The following is a 16925-nucleotide window of genomic DNA, read 5'->3' on the forward strand; positions in this document are numbered from 1 at the left end:
AAGGCCAACACTGCTCCAGTTCTCTCACCTCTGTCTGCTCATTCTTTCCCCCATCTGCCTCCTCCCCTGGGGTCACCTCCCTTGGCCCCTTGGCCTCATCTTGATCTACTTGTCCCCCGTCTCTGGGCGACTCAGGATCTTGTCTTCTCTCTCTGCTCACCAAGGTTGTGGAAGTGACCTCAGTCACCACTCTCTTGGAAGTGACCTCAGTCCCCACATTCAGGTCCCCCTCTCTCCCAACAACCAGGAGCTTTCTTCTGGGTGCCTGACGTTTCTGCCATAGGGACTCGATCTGTCCTCCCCACCCCAGGACAGTCTTAAAGGTTGATGGTTGCTCTTGATGGTATGGCAGGGAGAATGTCCCACACCACTTGTCCCTCGGCCCCCCCCCGGGGCACGTGGGGGTTGGGAGGGGCAGGGGCTGCTGCCCGCTGCCAGCGGAATGGCATGATGAATGGAGCTGTCCCTCTTCCCCACGGAGCCTTTGATCTCCCCCTCGTGGGGAGGGGGCCAGGGGCATCAAAGACATTTTTGTGGCATTAGAAAATCTGATAAACGCCATCTCACCTGCAGCTGGCTCTCCCACCCCTTCTACCCGGGCCAGGTTGGGGGAGGAACTCGAGGCAGGGACTCGTGGACACGCGAGGCCGGGCTGAAGCGAATTCTGACCCCTCGATCTCTTGAAAGTCTGCGACCTCCATTCTCCCGCTCGCTTACACTTGCCAGCGCTTGCGCGCACGCCCTGGAGCGGCTACTCTTGCCGTCTCATTTCCCCCATCTCCCCGCCCCGGAACGCGGGCTTGAGAGGTGGAATGGCTGGGGAGCGAGAGCGGAGGCCCAGAGCTTCCTCCCTTCTTCAAGGAGAGGCTGAGGAAGGGGCATGCAGCACCGAACAGGGACACGGAAAGAGATGACCCCTCCAGCATCCGCCTGTCGGGCGGTCCAGTTTGACAACCCTCGCCGGAGCACCCCGCGCCCCAGGCCAACTTCCTCTCTTGCCTCCGCGCCAGCATCTCCCTCCGCACCGCCCCCCGCCCCAAACTCCCTCATTCCTGGGAAGTTTTCTCTCTTTACAGTCAACAAACCTGTCAAACGTCTCCCTTCCAGCCCGTCCCCCATTCCTCAGCTCCTCTTTCTCCCTCCTCACCCCTCTCTACTCTTCTTCCCCGCCCTTCCGTGCCCCCGACTCCAGGCGGCCGCGAGCGGCGGGGGGCTCCAAGTCCGGTAGAGGCGAGGCGAGGGGGCGAAGCGGGCGGGTCCCACAGCCCGAAGCGCGCTGGGGCCCCGCCCCGGCACCCCGCTCCCGCCCTCCGCTGCGCTCCGCGCCCGCCGCCCCGGGGCGCACGGCTCGCTCCCTAGAGTCCCGCTGCCTGACTGTCGCAACTGCCACCTCCCTCCGGCCCCCTGCCCCCCGCCCCCGCCTCGGCCCCGCTCCCCTCCCACCCCCGCCCCCGGCTCTGATTTCTTCTCCCGAGCGAGCTCCGCAGGAGACACAGGCGCTGGCTGCCCCGTCCGCTCTCCGCCTCCGCCGCGCCCTCCTCGCCCGGGATGGGCCCCCCCACCGCCGCCGGATCCCTCGCCTCCCGGCCGCCGCCGTTGCGCTCGCCGCGCTCGCACTGAAGCCTGGGCCCTCGAGCGCCGCCGTTCGCTCCGCAGCCTCGCCTCCTGCCCACACGGGCGGCCGTAGGGCGGTCACGATGCTGCCGCCCGCACCCTCCCGCCTCGGGCTGCTGCTGCTGCTGCTCCTGTGCCCGGCGCACGTCGGCGGACTGTGGTGGTGAGTCCGGCTGTCCTGGCGCGGCTCTGGACGCTGGAGGGTGGGGACCCCGGGACCCAGGACCGATTGGGGTGTTCCGCAGCCTCCCGGCTCTATCTGCTCTCCAAGCCCAGCTTTCTGGCCTCGGCCAGGGGCATTTCTGAATTCCACTTCGACGTTCCTAACCCCTGGGAACATTCTATTGTGTTTCCGCCTCCCGGGTTCTCTCCCTCCCTCCGCCAAGTTATGCGCTTACCCAGCTCACCAAGGAACAGGCGGGTGGGTAGGAAGATCTTTCGGGAAGACACATATCCGAGGAAAAGAATGTGTGAGGAGGGCCCTGGACTCAGGGTATGGTGCTGGATTTGGAGAAGACAGGAACAAGGTGGGAAGCCACAAGGCAGAGAGGGCCACACAGCTGCTCCTTTCCCGCCCTACTTTGCCTACCAACCCACCAGCTTCTCTCTGGGCTCCTGAGGAGTGGGCGTTAGTGGCGAGAGAGGGAATATAAAGGGGAAAGTGAACCAGGACCCTGGTTTTCTCTACCTCGTCCTCCCGGAGCAAGGAAAAGGAGGAGCGGAAGGAACGGGACCCAGGCGCCCGGCCCTTCCAGACGTGGGGGTCATGAATGAAAAAATATGTGCAGCCCGGGAGATACGGGACCGGGAGGGTCCTGCGGGAAGGGAGAGGGGCCTGGCCAGCCAAGGGAGGGGGCGTCTTCCCAGGCTTGGCCCTAGCTAGAAGGGACACCTAGGCAGCGAAGGTTGCGGGAGCATCGAGCCTTGGGGGTGGGGGTGGAGGTGGGGGTGGAGGTGGGGGTGGGGCCCGAGCGGGGAAGGAGGGTGCCCGGCCGGGACGGCTCAGAGATCCAGATCCAGAAGACTTTTTTCCCCCTAGGTCTCCAGAGCAGCAAACCCTCGCCGGAATAGCTCAGTGTTTAGAGAGGAGAGACTTGGACAATAACGCTGACGGGTTAGCCAATCCTAAGAAGGCAGGGTCGTGTCTATTTGCATACTGCCACGTGATTGGCTGGATGCCGACCCTCCGCTCCTCCCTCGCCCCCCAGATTTGGAAGAGAGGCAGATCCCGGTGCTCTGGAGAGATAGGGAGTAGGATGCCCACACAGGGAGCGGCGGGCAGCAATCCCTCCTCCGTGATGCGGAGAGCCGTCCCACGCGAGTGTCACGGTAGGGGCGAACCGAGGACGACCCAGGTCCTATCTAGGGAACATATGCCCTTTGATCCGGCTTAGTATAATGCAGTGGCAGATTTGAAGCAGATAGATCTAAGATCTAAACATTATGTTTGTGATCTTGGACCAGTCACTTCCTTTCCCTACCTCTCAGTCTCAACTGGAAATGGGATAACAGTCCTCCCTACCTGGCAGGCTTGCTGGGAAGGTTAGGTGGGAGGACGTGTAGAATAATAGGACCTTAGGAGGTACTCATTATGTACAGTGCCCCCCTCACAACCCAGCTTCTCCTGGCCAGGGTCCCCAGGAGTGAAAAAGGGGATTCATTTACATTTAAAATCCAGAGTTCCAAGGAAAATGTTGTAAAGAAATCTCTTTTCCCCATAAACGCCTAACTTTGCCCTTTTTCAAGGTGTGGGGATGGGGTCCCTCCCTGATGGCCATTGTCTTCGTTCCCCTCCCTCCCCCTCTGTCTAAATCATTCTCATCCTTACAGTTAAAATACCACTTCCTCCCTGAAGCTGTCCCCTTGTCCTCCTTTCATTGCCTTCTCTGCGCTCCCACTGTATCAAATACATTAGGCAACTATGCTAGTTACTGCATTTGGCTGACAACAGTCCTTTAGGTCTCTCTTCCCTGCTCCTGGAAGGCAGATACCTTGTCTTTAGGAGCCCTGAGGCCTACAAGAGTGTTGGTGCTGGAGATGGGCTTGCAGAGTGTCATTGGACTGGCTGATTCACCTTTCTGGGCTCTGTATCTGTGGGGGTTCCTTTGTTCAGGAGGGACTGCTGGGTGGCAGCCAAGCCAAAGGAGAGTGGCCTGGTCCCTGAGAGACTGACCCTGAAGCTGGGAAGAAGGGAGTGGGGGAGGAGGTGACACGGGCAGGTGTGGGAGAACACAGAGGCCTTCATGGCCACAGCTGCAGGGCGTGCCGGGTGAGGAGTGAGGGGTCCCAGTGATAAGGTGTCTGACTGCCTTGCTCAGACGTGCCTCAGAGGGAATGAGCCTCTCCTCCCTGCCTTGGCCCCTTCCCTCTCCTCTGTCTATTCATTTTGTTTTTCTTTTTTTATTTCTATTTTTTTTTATTTATTTATTTATTTAGAGCAGAGTCTCATTCTGTCGCCCAGGCTGGAGTGCAGTGATGCAATCTTGGCTCATGGCAACCTCTGTCTCCTGGGTTCAAGTGATTCTCCTGCTTCAGCTTCCCAAGTAGCTGGGACTACTGGCACCCACCACCATGCCTGGCTAGTTTTTGTATTTTTAGTAGAGACAAAGTTTCACCACATTGGCCAGGCTGGTCTCAAACTCCTGACCTCAAGTGATCTGCCTGCCTCGGCCTCCCAAAGTGCTAGGATTACAGGCCCAGCCATTACCATGGCATTACCATGCCCAGCCTCTTTTACTTTCTATTTTTTATTTTTTTGAGATGGAGTCTCATTTTGTCGCCCAGGCTGGAGTGCAGTGGTGCAATATTGGCTCACTACAACCTCCGACTCCCGGCTCAAATGATTCTCCTGCTTCAGCCTCCTGAGTAGCTGGGATTAGAGTTGCCCACCACCATGCCCAGCGAAATTTTGTATTTTTAGTAGAGGCGAGGTTTCACCATGTTGGTCAGGCTGGTCTCAAACTCCTGACCTCAAGCAATCCGCTCACCTTGGCCTCCCAAAGTGCTGGGCTTACAGGCATAAGCCATTGCACCTGGTCACTTGTCTATTTCTGACACTTCATCTCTTTGGTCTGAGCCCAGACCCCCTTCCCCTGGATCTTTGACTCTGCTTACACTCCTGAGCTCTCCCCACCCTACCAGTGCCCTCCAAGGTCAAGTTTGGGTTGATGGGCTGGACCAATAATTCCCACTGGCCTGAGCTCTTCCACTCCCCTAACCCCCCAGTCTCACTTCAGCTGGCAGCTTTCCCAGTAGGGGCTTCCAGGCTGTTCCCTGATGCCCAGGGCCTGCTTTCCCTGGCCTTCTTCTCCCTACTTGTCAGAGAATCCTGGCCAGGTCAGAGCTTCAGTGCTGGCCAGGAAAGCAGCTGCGGCAGCCTCCTGCATCCCACTCTGACATTCTAGCAGCAGCCAGGCTAGAAGCAGAGAGGACCCCAGGACCTTTGAGTGACTCGACTATCTTGGTCAGGAAAGGGGAGTATGGCTCATGCCCTTGGAATTGGCTCGGAGACCTGGCTCCAGGTTCCTGAGAAGTTTCTCTCCCACCTTCCTTTTCACTCCTCTTCCTTACTCCAATGTGATGCATGCTTTCTAAACTCTGCCTCCAGGCCAGGCACAGAGGCTCACTCCTGAAATCCCACCACTTTGGAAGGCTGAGGTGGGCGGATCACTTGAGGTCAGGAGTTCGAGACCAGCCTGGCCAACATGGTGAAACCCCGTCTCTACTAAAAATACAAAAATTAGCCAGGAGTGGTGGCAGGTGCCTGTAATCCCAGCTACTTGGGAGGCTGAGGCAGAAGAATTGCTCGAACCTGGGAGGCTGAGGTTGCAGTGAGCCAAGATCCATGCCATTGCACTCCAGCCTGGGCAACAGAGCAGGACACTGTCTCAATCAATCAATCAATAAAAATAAACTCTGCCCCCAGCCTCTCTTTCTCTCATCTGTAATCATATCTTTGTGAATTACAGAATCCCAGATTCCAGGACGTTGGCCAGGCTCTCTGGAAGTCATCTTGTCCAGCCTCATTGCATCCAGGTCATCCAGCCTATGCTGTGGCCCTGACAGACCCTATCTTGGGAGTGAGGCAGAGAGGGAGAGCTTCCTAGTCACCAGTTCCCCACTTCCGCTCTGCTCCCTGCTCCAGTCTTGCCAACCCCCAGGAAGTTCTTTACAACATCTGACCCATCGTTATTTATACCTCCAATCAGTGGATGTAGTAAAGAGCTCACTCTCATAGAATGGTCAAATCAATCTCCTTCTCTCTTCCTCTTTCCTCTTTCTGTTTTTTCTTTTCTTTTCGTTTGCTTTCTTTTCTTTTTTTTTTTCTATTTGAGACAGAGTTTCGCTCTGTCACCCAGGCTGGAGTGCAGTGGTGCGATCTCAGCTCACTGCAACCTCTGCTGCCCAGGTTCAAGTGATTCTCCTGCCTCAGCCTCCCGATTAGCTGGGATTACAGGTGCCTGGCACCACGCCAGCTAAATTTTTTTTTTTTTAGTATTTTTAGTAGAGACAGGGTTTCACCGTGTTGGCCAGGCTGATCTTGAACTCCTGACCTCAAGTCATCTGCGTGCCTCAGCCTCCCAAAGTGCTGAGATAACAGGCGTGAGCCACCCCACCCAGCCCTGTTTTATATTTTCTATGAAAGAAACTAACTCTCCCCTTGTTCCACTGGGGAAAACACCACCCAGTGTCACTCCCTTCCCCCATCCCATCTTGTCTTTCACCAACCCCCCTCCTGGAAAAGGAAACAAGAGCCAGAGGCCTAGGATAGCCTCATCTGGCCCCACAGGGAGGCAGGGAAAGGACCCTGGCTTCTTTGTGGCACTCAGGTTTTCTAGCTGCCACCCCCAACCCAGGCTGGGCCGGACCACCCTTTCCCATCCTGTCTTTATCTGGGGCCCCTGACCCATCGTGGGCAGTCCTGTTGCTGGCCCCTGCTGAGCTCCAGGGTGGGGTGTGGAAGGGGGTGGGTTAGCCATCCGTTCCCCCCTCCAGGCCTCCCGCCTTGGCAGCTTCCCCTGGAGGGAGACAATGGGGCTGTGAGCAGAAAAGGGCAGGGGCAGAAGGAGGCTGGCCCAATCCAGGCCAGAGCATGCCCTGAGCCCACCAGAGTTCTGGCACTGAGACATTTCCTGGGGGGTGCAGCCCCCTCCTGCCCTGTTCTCATCAGAAGCCAGGAGTTGGTGGGGAGAGGTCAGCAGGAGGTTTGCTCATCAGGCCCAGCAAGGGGGGTTCCCAGAATGTGCACTATGATGGAGAAATGCCACAGTGGAGGGGATGAGGCGAGGGCAGTGTGGTCAGGCTGGCGGGAGGGTGGCCGGAGGATGCCTGTCCTTTGTGGGTCAGTAAAAGCACCCCCAGCCTGCACCCTCCTTCCTACCTAGGCCAGGCACCCCCTTGGGTGCTTCTCCAGAACTGCCAGAGGAGGAACTGAGGGAAAGGCCTCCGGGAGGCTTCTCCACCTTGGCCTCTTTGGCTGGTTCCTCCAGCTCCTGAGCCCTCTGTTTAATCTAGAAAGTAGATCTAGAAAGCACTTAGAGATAATCAGGTCCAGTATTTTCACTTACATGTGAGGGCAGCAAGGTCACAGACAGGCGGTGAGAAGATGACTTGCCCCTGGCCACCCGGAATGCAGACAGCTCAGAGCCGGACTGAGAGTCCACCTCTGGCTCAGTATCTCATTCTTGTGAGAGGGTGGGGGATCAGGAAAGGGGCACAGGATCTTCTACAGGCCTCTCCTGCTCCCCCGTCCCGCCCTCAGATAGGTGCTCCCCACCCCAATATGGGCGAGCAGAGGGCCCAGGACAGTCTCCTGGGGCACCTTTGCCTACAGCAGCCCTGACCAATAGGAAGCCCTTTTGTACAGCGAAGTCTGTCAGGGAAGGGAATGCCTCCACCTCTCCCAAGAGTGATGAGAAGAGATGGTGAGGAAGGGCAGAGGGAACCAAGTTGGGTTAGGGGTGGTGAGGTGGGGAATGGGGTGGCTGGGGGGCAGTGGGGAGGCAGGGGTTAATGGAGCTGGGCATCACTGGCTTTGATGTGGTGGTTTGGGTGGGGGTAGGGGCTGGGGGAGGGGAGCAGTAATTACCGAGTTAGACAGAGCAGGACAGGACAGGCGGGCGGGCACAGGCCCGGGCCCAGCCGCCTCAGCAGCAGTCAGGCAACATTTTTCTGCCCCTTCTCCACCACCCACCTCCCCCACCCCTGTGCAACCCCCACCCACAGCCCCAGGGCTCAGGGCTCCCTCTGCTGGTTTGTGGGAGGTGGGGTCAGTGTGGGGACCTTGGGAGTAGGGGTGGGGAAATAGAGGGAGGCTGGCTTGGAGACCCTTCAGAGGGCGTTGGGCAGCCAGTGAGCTGTGATCTCTTTGGCCTCAGCGATCCACCCAGGAGTGCCTGCTGGGGAAGAGGAGGGTCCTAGAGGGTGCATTTGGTCCAGGAGCAGGGCTGGATGGAGGAGGAGGAGACACAGGGATCCAGGCTGAGAAGAAATAGCAGAGAGTTGGAGAAAAGGGTGTTCTCAGGAACCCACAATGCTGCCTGCACCCTACTGTTTGTCCTGAACTGGGCAGGCTCAAGAGATGAATAAGGGTGTGGTGGGAAGACAAACACCAGTTGTTGGAGAAAGCCCATTCTCAGGTTCTCTGCATCTGTAATCTGGGAGGGAGGTGGGTATTACTAGTTTCATTTGACAGTTGAAGAAACTGAGGCTCAGGAGGTTAAGTCTCATCATCCATCTAATGAAGACTAAGTGCCAGCTTCACATGCTAGGGACTCACTCAACATCATAGAACAAGCAAATGGCAGAGCCCAGATCCAAACTCAAGTCTGGTGGATCTCAAAAACCCTGAGCGTACTCCACGAATGCCCATGCATGAGCTTATTGTCTTTGATGAGTTTTCTACCTAGTTGGAAAGATAAGACAAGCAAACACGAAAAATTAATTATACCACTGGCAGGGTAACAGACACCCCCAAATGACAGGCACCCGGGGTGATGCACGGAGGAAGGTCTGTGGGGACTGGGGCCCAGGAAGGCTCCTTAGGGCAAATGGGATCTGAGGTGAGCTTGGGGAGATGCTAAGATTTTGATGACTTAGGGTAGGTCTGAGTCCAGAATTTTAGCGATGTTATCTGGAATAGATTCAGAGTTAATCAACCCTGCTAGGAGTACGGGGCTGTGTGGAGGATGGTATGGGAGGCCACTGGAAGTCTTCTGATATCTCACGTGCCCATTTCCCTCCAGCACTGTTTATGTTTGAAATATTCATCTACTGTGTCTTGCAATAGGGATCCCTCCACCAGTGGCCAGAGTCAGTCGCCTCCTGTCTTGCTCAGCTGCATAACGAGGGTGAAGTGGGTGGGGCTGAACTGGGTGATCTCTGACATTGTTCTTGGCCCTCTGACTCAAGAGATGGAAAGGTAGGTTAGGCCAGAAACCTAGCACCTCCAGGGCTTAGGTCTACAGATGTTGCCAATAGGGACTGGCTGGCCCCTGATACCACCTCCCTAGGCAATTGATCCTACCAACCATGGTCCTTGGTAGAGAGACCTTGGCGCAGGCCAAGCCAGTTAGAATGACCATCCATTGCCTTGCCCCTTCTTGTCCGCAGACTGATTTCTTTTAGGGCTAGCCTCATTTTTTTCTATGCCCAGGAATGGCTGTTTGATTAGGATCCCAGATCCTATGTATTGTGTATTCCCTACCACCACTGTGCTTCAGGCCCCAAAACATGCAAATTCTCCCAAAGGAGCACATCTTCTCTGGGCTGATCCCAGGCCAATGCTGACCCAAAGGCCTGAAAAGCAGAGTTCACTCCCTAAGGAATCATAAAGCAAGGACGGTGAAAGGTGAGTGGGGATGGGGGAGTTATTACTTGATGTGGTGTCAAAAGCCAAATTTACAGGGGGTATGTGAGTCTCTCATGCTAACTCCTCAGTTTTTCTGAAGCCCACAAAGGGGACTGACTTGCTCAGAGTGGCTCAGCCCACACAGAGTTGACAGAAACCAGAGATCGGAAGCGAAGCTTGGTGTTTTGCCCAATGCCCCCTGCCACGCCCCTTCTGGAGTTTCGTTTCTTATGTATTTAGGATGGGAGCAAGGACAGGAGGGCAGGGAACAAACTGGTCCCTTGGGATTCTAGCTGCTACTACTGCCCATCCCTCCCCCTGACCAGCTTGTAAACAAGTCTAGTTCCCAGGCAGCCAGCCAGCCTGGGGAGCCAGACCAGACCAGGAACTGGCTCTGGGGCAGCCCCCCAGCCCCAGCCCCACCTCCTGAAAGTCCCTGGCCTCCATACTCCTCATGATTCTCCCCTGTCTCTAGTCCCTGCGAAACAGAAAAGGTCAAGAGGTTTTTGTCTTTCTGTCTTGCTCATCTCCACTCCCTCCTGCCTTCTTAAGGGAGGAGGAGGGAGAGGAGAAGGATGGGGCAGAGTAACCTTGGATAGATAAGGCCAGTCAACCCTGGGAAACTAGGAAGTTAGCAGAGGGCAGGGTTGAGGCGGAGGGACTGGGGAACTTAGAAGTAAGGGCAGTGGGGGTGGGGAAGATGAGCTTGCAGAGCCGCCGACTCACAGGTGGAGCCCCAGACATAAGGAGCTGGACGACTGCAGAGAGGACTCATTCCCTGCCTGATTCCCAGTGGGGGAAAAGAGCATGTTTGAGGAAATGAATTAGCAGTCATGAAATAAGATGTGGACAGGGGCGTGGGCTCAAGTGAGAACTTTCTCTTAGATGGCTTATTTACTCATTCAAAACCACATATTAAATGGTGTTCGTTGTATAATATACTACAGGTATTACATATAACACAGAATTCATAGTATGCAATTTTTTGTAATAAAAATTGGGGTTGGGGAGGATATAAACTAAGTACCTAAGTCTTCCAGGAGATGCAAAGGAAAATAAGGCAGTCCTAATGCTCAAAAAGCTCATAGTCTTATCTCCTGACCATGCACAGCCATGTTGGAAGCTGCCTCCAATCCTTCTTATAATGAGGTGGGATATATGGGCAGAGGAGGGGCAGATAGATTGATGGATCAATAGAGACCGATCAACTCTCAAAAGTCACTGGGTCACTGGGGTGCCCTGACCCACCCTCCATTGCTTTACTTATCTAGGCTGGGAAAGGGTGGGGGCCAGTGCTGGGCTGGTCTTAAGCATGCAGGAAGGAAGATGTGGACTGTGGCCTCTCCATTGAGAGACATCTGATTCCTGAGCTACTTAGGTGCAGATGACGGCAGCAACCTGATTTTGTGTGTGTGCGTGCGCATGCATGCACGCATGCATGAGAATGCACGCGCACACACACACGTGTTTGTGTTGTAGACCGTAAAGGACTGAACTTACTACACATCTTCCTGCACCACCTCTTCAAGCATCTCCATCCTTAGTGTTGAGAATTCTACCTTAAGACCTAAATTCCTCTTGCTTCTATTTAAGACCATCACACTTCATTGTTGTGGAGCCAGAACATGCCTGGGCAGCCTGTACTTGTGGAGCAAATGGGGACAGTGGGGCGGATATGCACTAAAGCAAAACTGAAAAGTAGGCCACCTTGACCTCTGGCACCACCTACCACCATTCTCTATGTTTTCTCTCTCCTGGGACCCCTACCCCCACCCAGTTTTTTTTTTCTGTCCTCTTCGGAAGAGCTTTTGGGTGGTCTCTAATTACCCTCTTCTCCCAAATGCTCTACTCATTCCTTTGAGATGGGAATCCCAGCTAAGTGTTCAAATAGGAGCAATCTGATGAAAGCGGTTCCCCCAGGTGTGAATCCCTAAGGAATTAACCTTCAGGGGTCTGGTGTACGGAAACCAAATGTCAGCTCTCTCCTCAGGCAGAGCAAAGGCCAGGAGTTGAGGGATTTCTGGAAGTGCGTGGGACTTCCCATGAAGTCTTCCACTACCAAGCCAAACATTGCCTGCCCCCCAGCACTGATGTCACCCCAATGTGCAGGGCTTGGTTCACTGCCATTCTTCTCAGAGAAGGCAACAGATCCTTGGCCATGTGTTGTGGCTTATGCCTGTAATCCCAGCACTTTGGGAGGCAGAGGCAGGCAGATCACCTGAAGTCAGAAGTTTGAGACCAGCCTGGCCAACATGGTGAAACTTGTCTCTATTAAAAGTACAAAAAAATTAGCCAGGCGTGGTGGTGCATGCCTGTAGTCCCAGCTATTTGGGAGGCTGAGGCATGAGAATCGCTTGAACCTGGGCAGTGGAGGTTGCAGTGAACTGGGATCCTGCCACTGCACTCCAGCCTGGGTGACAGAGCAAGACTCCATCTTAATTAAAAAAAAAAAAAAAAGCCACAGATCCTGGAGCAGGAGAAGGGTCAGTGTCACCTACTTTCCAACAATACTTCAGAGACCTGGCCCCCAGCTGCTTCCTCCTGCTCTCCAGTTCAGGGACACAGAAGAGATCAGGGTAGGAGGGCCCACCTTAGAGATGAAAGCCCAACACACCCATTTTACAGAAGGAGAAACTTGGGCTACGGAGCGGGTGTGACTTTTCTCAGCTAGGCTCCATTCCCTAGCCGTTCCGACATCTCGTGGCATTCTCTCTTCCTGGGATTGTTCTTGCCTTTCATCGGGGCTTTTCAGCTGACACATATCCAGCTTGTGGTCCACTAAGACCATATCATTCCTTGATACTGCTTATTTTTCTTTGTTGTCTCTTGACGACACATGCTTTCTTTTCCTTGATGGCTTTCTTGATCTTTCTTCTGTTATTTCTTTTCCTTGTCACCCATTTGGGCTAGAAGTTTGGGTTTTAACTTTGGCTTACCTGGTGCCAGCTGCCTTCACCTTGAGTAAAATTTCTATAAGGATTTATTTACAAAGATGTGCGTAGGAAGATAAGATTGAATCTTTGCTCTGTAGCAATTATCAGACTAGACTCTAGTTAAGAGAGGACACAGACATGGAATAGTAGGAGAGTAGGAGAGCCAGACAGGACAATCTCGAGCTCAGTTTGGGGGTAGGGTTGGAGGGCATGTCACAGCTCCCGCTATGGGCTGAGTGAGGCTGGTCTCCCTCCCTTCCACCCCAAGCCCTTTTTTGGGTTACACCCCTGACCTGCTATTCTCTGCTTTCCAGGGCTGTGGGCAGCCCCTTGGTTATGGACCCTACCAGCATCTGCAGGAAGGCACGGCGGCTAGCCGGGCGGCAGGCCGAGTTGTGCCAGGCTGAGCCGGAAGTGGTGGCAGAGCTAGCCCGAGGCGCCCGACTTGGGGTGCGAGAGTGCCAGTTCCAGTTCCGCTTCCGCCGCTGGAACTGCTCCAGCCACAGCAAGGCCTTCGGACGCATCCTGCAACAGGGTCAGTGTGGGGAGGGGGCGGAAGTGGGGCTGCTTTCTCCCCGCTGGGGGACCCAAGGAGAGGGGAACTGGTTCGCTGAAGTTGCCTGAGCCCCACTTCCCCGTCGCATGTTTCTGGGCACCCTGCAAGGACCCTGCCTCCCAGGCCCCTGGGACAGCCCTCCCGCCGCAGGTTTCAGGTCCCAGGCCCCAGCTGACCGCCCCAGCCCGCGCTGATTGCACCTGTCTGCATTCACAGACATTCGGGAGACGGCCTTCGTGTTCGCAATCACCGCGGCAGGCGCCAGCCACGCCGTCACGCAGGCCTGTTCTATGGGCGAGCTGCTGCAGTGCGGCTGCCAGGCGCCCCGCGGGCGGGCGCCTCCCCGGCCCTCCGGCCTGCCCGGCACCCCCGGACCCCCTAGCCCCGCGGGCTCCCCGGAAGGCAGCGCCGCCTGGGAGTGGGGAGGCTGCGGCGACGACGTGGACTTCGGAGACGAGAAGTCGAGGCTCTTTATGGACGCGCGGCACAAGCGGGGACGCGGAGACATCCGCGCGTTGGTGCAACTGCACAACAACGAGGCGGGCCGGCTGGTGCGTACGGGCAGGAAGGAGTGAGTGTGTGCGGAAATGTGAGTGTGCGCGCAGGAGTGTGCTTGAGGAAGTGTGGGCAGGAGTGAGGGTGTGTAGGTGGAGGTGGCGTTAATGTGTGGGGGAGTGGGCACGGGCGGAAAGATGGGCTGCAAGCATGGATGGACATGTGGGAGAAGAGATGTCCAGCATCCAAGGAGGAGTCACTTGGGGGTCTGAGAAGACCAGATGCTGGGCGGTACAGTGGGCAGAATGGGGGAAGGGACACTCAGGGAATAGGACTGAGGGTCTTTAGTGACCCCAGGCAGAGAGGGCACAGCTTCAAGACAGGACAGGTGAAGCAAAGCTTGCAATGGGTAGGAGGTCTGGATGCCTAGGCAGGGGCAGGGGAATAAAACAAAGGTGGGGATGAAAGACAGGATAGAAGCTAGGGCAAGGTCTGGGGTCTGGGTACAGGGAAGCCAGGGGGAGTGAGAGAAAGAGCCTAGAAAGAGTTAGAACAGGTCTGAGGGGCAATGGAAAAGAATGAAGGACAAGGAACCAATCCCGGTGGAGGTTGGAGGGAGTCAGGTGGAGGCCAGGACAGCTGTGACCAATTCTGGGCACTTGCCAACTGGCTGCCCAGCAACGCCAGCCCAGGTCTCACCTGCTCAGAGCCGTGGCATCCTCTCCTCTCCCCTCTGTAATGAGGAGAGCCCCAGGAGCTCTCATTCAGGGGCAAGAATGTTGTCTGGGTGTGATTGTTCCAGGAGGGGGCAGGGCAGACTTAGGAGGTGGGAGTGGGACTCAGGGTCAGGTTAGCCCCTGGACTCTGAGCTTCCAGAAATGATTTTCTTGGGTCTTCTGAACCATCAATCCTTGGTGGGTTTGGGAATCTTAGACCCTGCTTCAGACAGTGAATAGGGGAGAGGCCGCCTGGGTTCCACTCTCAGTACTGCATTCCCAGCGGGCCCTCCTGCACCCTATGCCTCAGTTCCAGGGTTCTCCAGGGACATCGCCATACGTACCGTGTCCTCTAGGGTTCGGGCCTGAGGCATCGGGCAGGGGGAGGAGGGGGCCCGAAGAGGAATGTCCGGACAGGCCCACATACCTGCCGAGAGGGTTGGGGAGGGGTGGCGGAGTCAGACGCCCAGGCGGCTGGCTCTGCGTCTCTGCTCAGCCCCGCCTGGGGGCCGTGAGGGGTAGGAATGAGGGAGCCAGGTTGGCAGGAGGGCTAGGCCTCGACAGCTGCCACCTCCCCCCTCCTCCAGAGAGAATCTCACCCCTGCTGTCCATTCTGCTTTCTCCCCCACCCCCTGGCTTTGGACCCTGGAATCTCTGCGCTGCATATTGTCCCCGTCTCCCCGCTTTGTCATCATCATACTCCATCCTCACCATTCCTCCTGCTCCTCCCCTCCGAGTTGTCCTTTCCTTGATTTCCTCCTCCTGAACTTGCGGTCTCCTTTTGTCTGCATTTTCCTCTCTTCCTTTCACCTCCCATTCCCAATCTTACTTTCTGTCCATCCGCTGGGCCCTTCCCTGCACCCCCCATCTGTCCACATGCGTCCGCCCCTCTGCTTCCCGCAGGCCGTGCGGAGCCACACGCGCACCGAGTGCAAATGCCACGGGCTGTCAGGCTCATGCGCGCTGCGCACCTGCTGGCAGAAGCTGCCTCCGTTTCGCGAGGTGGGCGCGCGGCTGCTGGAGCGCTTCCACGGCGCCTCACGCGTCATGGGCACCAACGACGGCAAGGCCCTGCTGCCCGCCGTCCGCACGCTCAAACCGCCGGGCCGAGCGGACCTCCTCTACGCCGCCGATTCGCCCGACTTCTGCGCCCCCAACCGACGCACCGGCTCCCCTGGCACGCGCGGTCGCGCCTGCAATAGCAGCGCCCCGGACCTCAGCGGCTGCGACCTGCTGTGCTGCGGCCGCGGGCACCGCCAAGAGAGCGTGCAGCTCGAAGAGAACTGCCTGTGCCGCTTCCACTGGTGCTGCGTAGTACAGTGCCACCGCTGCCGCGTGCGCAAGGAGCTCAGCCTCTGCCTCTGACCCGCCGCCCGGCCGCTAGACTGACTTCGCGCAGCGCTGGCTCGCACCTGCGGGACCTCAGGGCACCGGCACTGGGCGCCGCTCGCCGCTCAAGCCCATCCTCTCTCTGCCAAAGCCTAACTCCCAGGCCTCTGGAAATGGTGAGGCGAGGGGCTTGAGAGGAACGCCCACCCACGAAGGCACAGGGCGCCGGACGGCCCCGAAAAGGCGCTCGGGGAGCGTTTAAAGGACACTGTACAGGCCCTCCCTCCCCTTGGCCTCTAGGAGGAAACCAAAAAGCCAGTCTAAAGGCCTCTGGATACTGGGCTCCCCAGAACTGCTGGCCACGGGATGGTGGGTGAGGTTAGTATCAATAAAGATATTTAAACCACTAGGGCTGGACCCACAGTTTGGGGGGAGACCGATCTTCAGGCTGCCAGGCTCCAGAAGAAGGTGGGTGTGCTAGAACTAGCACCTCAGGGGCTATCACCTGGGTCCCTATCTCCCTACCAGGTTGGCCTCTCCTGGAAACTCGCTATCCTCCCTTGGCATTCTTCTTGTTCACTCCTGTCACACATCTAGGGCCTGGATCTGCAAGCTGGAGAAGAACTAGCAATTCCTCTTTAAAGGGACAGGGGCATCAGAAGCTTCTGATGGTAGGCTCAGCTCTCAAACTCGCCCTTGTCTTCATTTTTAGGGGATTGTGTCTGTTTCTGTGACCCCTGGGGAATTTCTGGGTAGACTTTTGGGGATGCCTAAGCCCATGGGATTAAAGCACTTTATAAACTGTAGAATGTGATGAACACGTTATTAGCTTCACCAGGTTTTGTTACTATCAAAACTAACTTCACCCCCATTTGCATTGAAAAGACTGCCCAGAACAGCATTTCTAATCACGCTTAGAGGGAGAGGAAGCAAGTTTGTCCCAACATTTCTCTTGGCACCCAACAATATTTCCTTCCTTCTGGCTCCTCTTGGGAAGCTTCTGGTGAAAGTGAGGAGACAGAGGGCAGTTCTGGATTCTCCAGAGCTGAAGCTTGAGCTCCCATCTTCCTCCAGAGAGAAAGAGGGAGGGCATAGCCCAACTTCCAGGACCCAGAGCCTCCAACTTTCCTCCAGTCCAAATACTGCAATGGGGAATGACTCCCCTATCAAGGTATGGAGGACAAAAAATGAGCTTTGGGGTCAGACACTCTGGGTTTGCAGTTGGTGCTGCTGCTTAGAACTTTACAACACACGCCAAGTTAGCCTCATTTTCTTTATACAAAGGGATTTCACTCTGTTTCAGTTATCCATCGCTACATAACAAACAACCCCAAAGTAATCACTTCTCAGGATTTTTGAGGTCATGATTTGTCAGAACTCAGCTCAGTAGGTCTGCTCTATATAGCAGAACCACTGGCTTGGGTTCACATGGC

The 16925-nt window shown here is 56.1% G+C and overlaps 1 protein-coding gene across 4 annotated transcripts; it reads left to right on the plus strand.

Moving 5' to 3' along the window:
* Positions 1-1464: 1464 nt before the first annotated feature.
* On the plus strand, positions 1465-15901 carry WNT6 (Wnt family member 6). 4 transcript variants are annotated; one of them, XM_055290675.1, is made up of 5 exons: positions 1668-1777; positions 9269-9463; positions 12711-12931; positions 13169-13503; positions 15067-15901. In XM_055290675.1, the coding sequence occupies exons 3-5, from the start codon at positions 12733-12735 to the stop codon at positions 15526-15528; spliced, it is 996 nt and encodes a 331-aa protein (XP_055146650.1). In that variant the 5' UTR covers positions 1668-1777; positions 9269-9463; positions 12711-12732; the 3' UTR covers positions 15529-15901. The 4 variants fall into 4 exon arrangements, with proteins under 4 accessions (XP_055146649.1, XP_055146650.1, XP_055146651.1 ...); XM_055290676.1 differs by lacking the exon at positions 1668-1777 and adding an exon at positions 2835-2943; XM_063645710.1 differs by lacking the exon at positions 1668-1777 and adding an exon at positions 5583-5649.
* The last annotated feature ends 1024 nt before the right edge of the window (positions 15902-16925 follow it).

Source organism: Symphalangus syndactylus, chromosome 8 (assembly GCF_028878055.3).
Source record: "Symphalangus syndactylus isolate Jambi chromosome 8, NHGRI_mSymSyn1-v2.1_pri, whole genome shotgun sequence".
NCBI lineage: Eukaryota > Metazoa > Chordata > Mammalia > Primates > Hylobatidae > Symphalangus > Symphalangus syndactylus.

Coding starts and splice junctions, on each gene's coding strand:
- WNT6 (XM_055290674.1), top strand. CDS start 1,698: ATGCTGCCGCCCGCACCCTCCCGCCTCGGGCTGCTGCTGCTGCTGCTC. Junction 1,778..12,710: donor CACGTCGGCGGACTGTGGTG/GTGAGTCCGGCT, acceptor TCTGCTTTCCAG/GGCTGTGGGCAGCCCCTTGG. Junction 12,932..13,168: donor CGGACGCATCCTGCAACAGG/GTCAGTGTGGGG, acceptor CTGCATTCACAG/ACATTCGGGAGACGGCCTTC.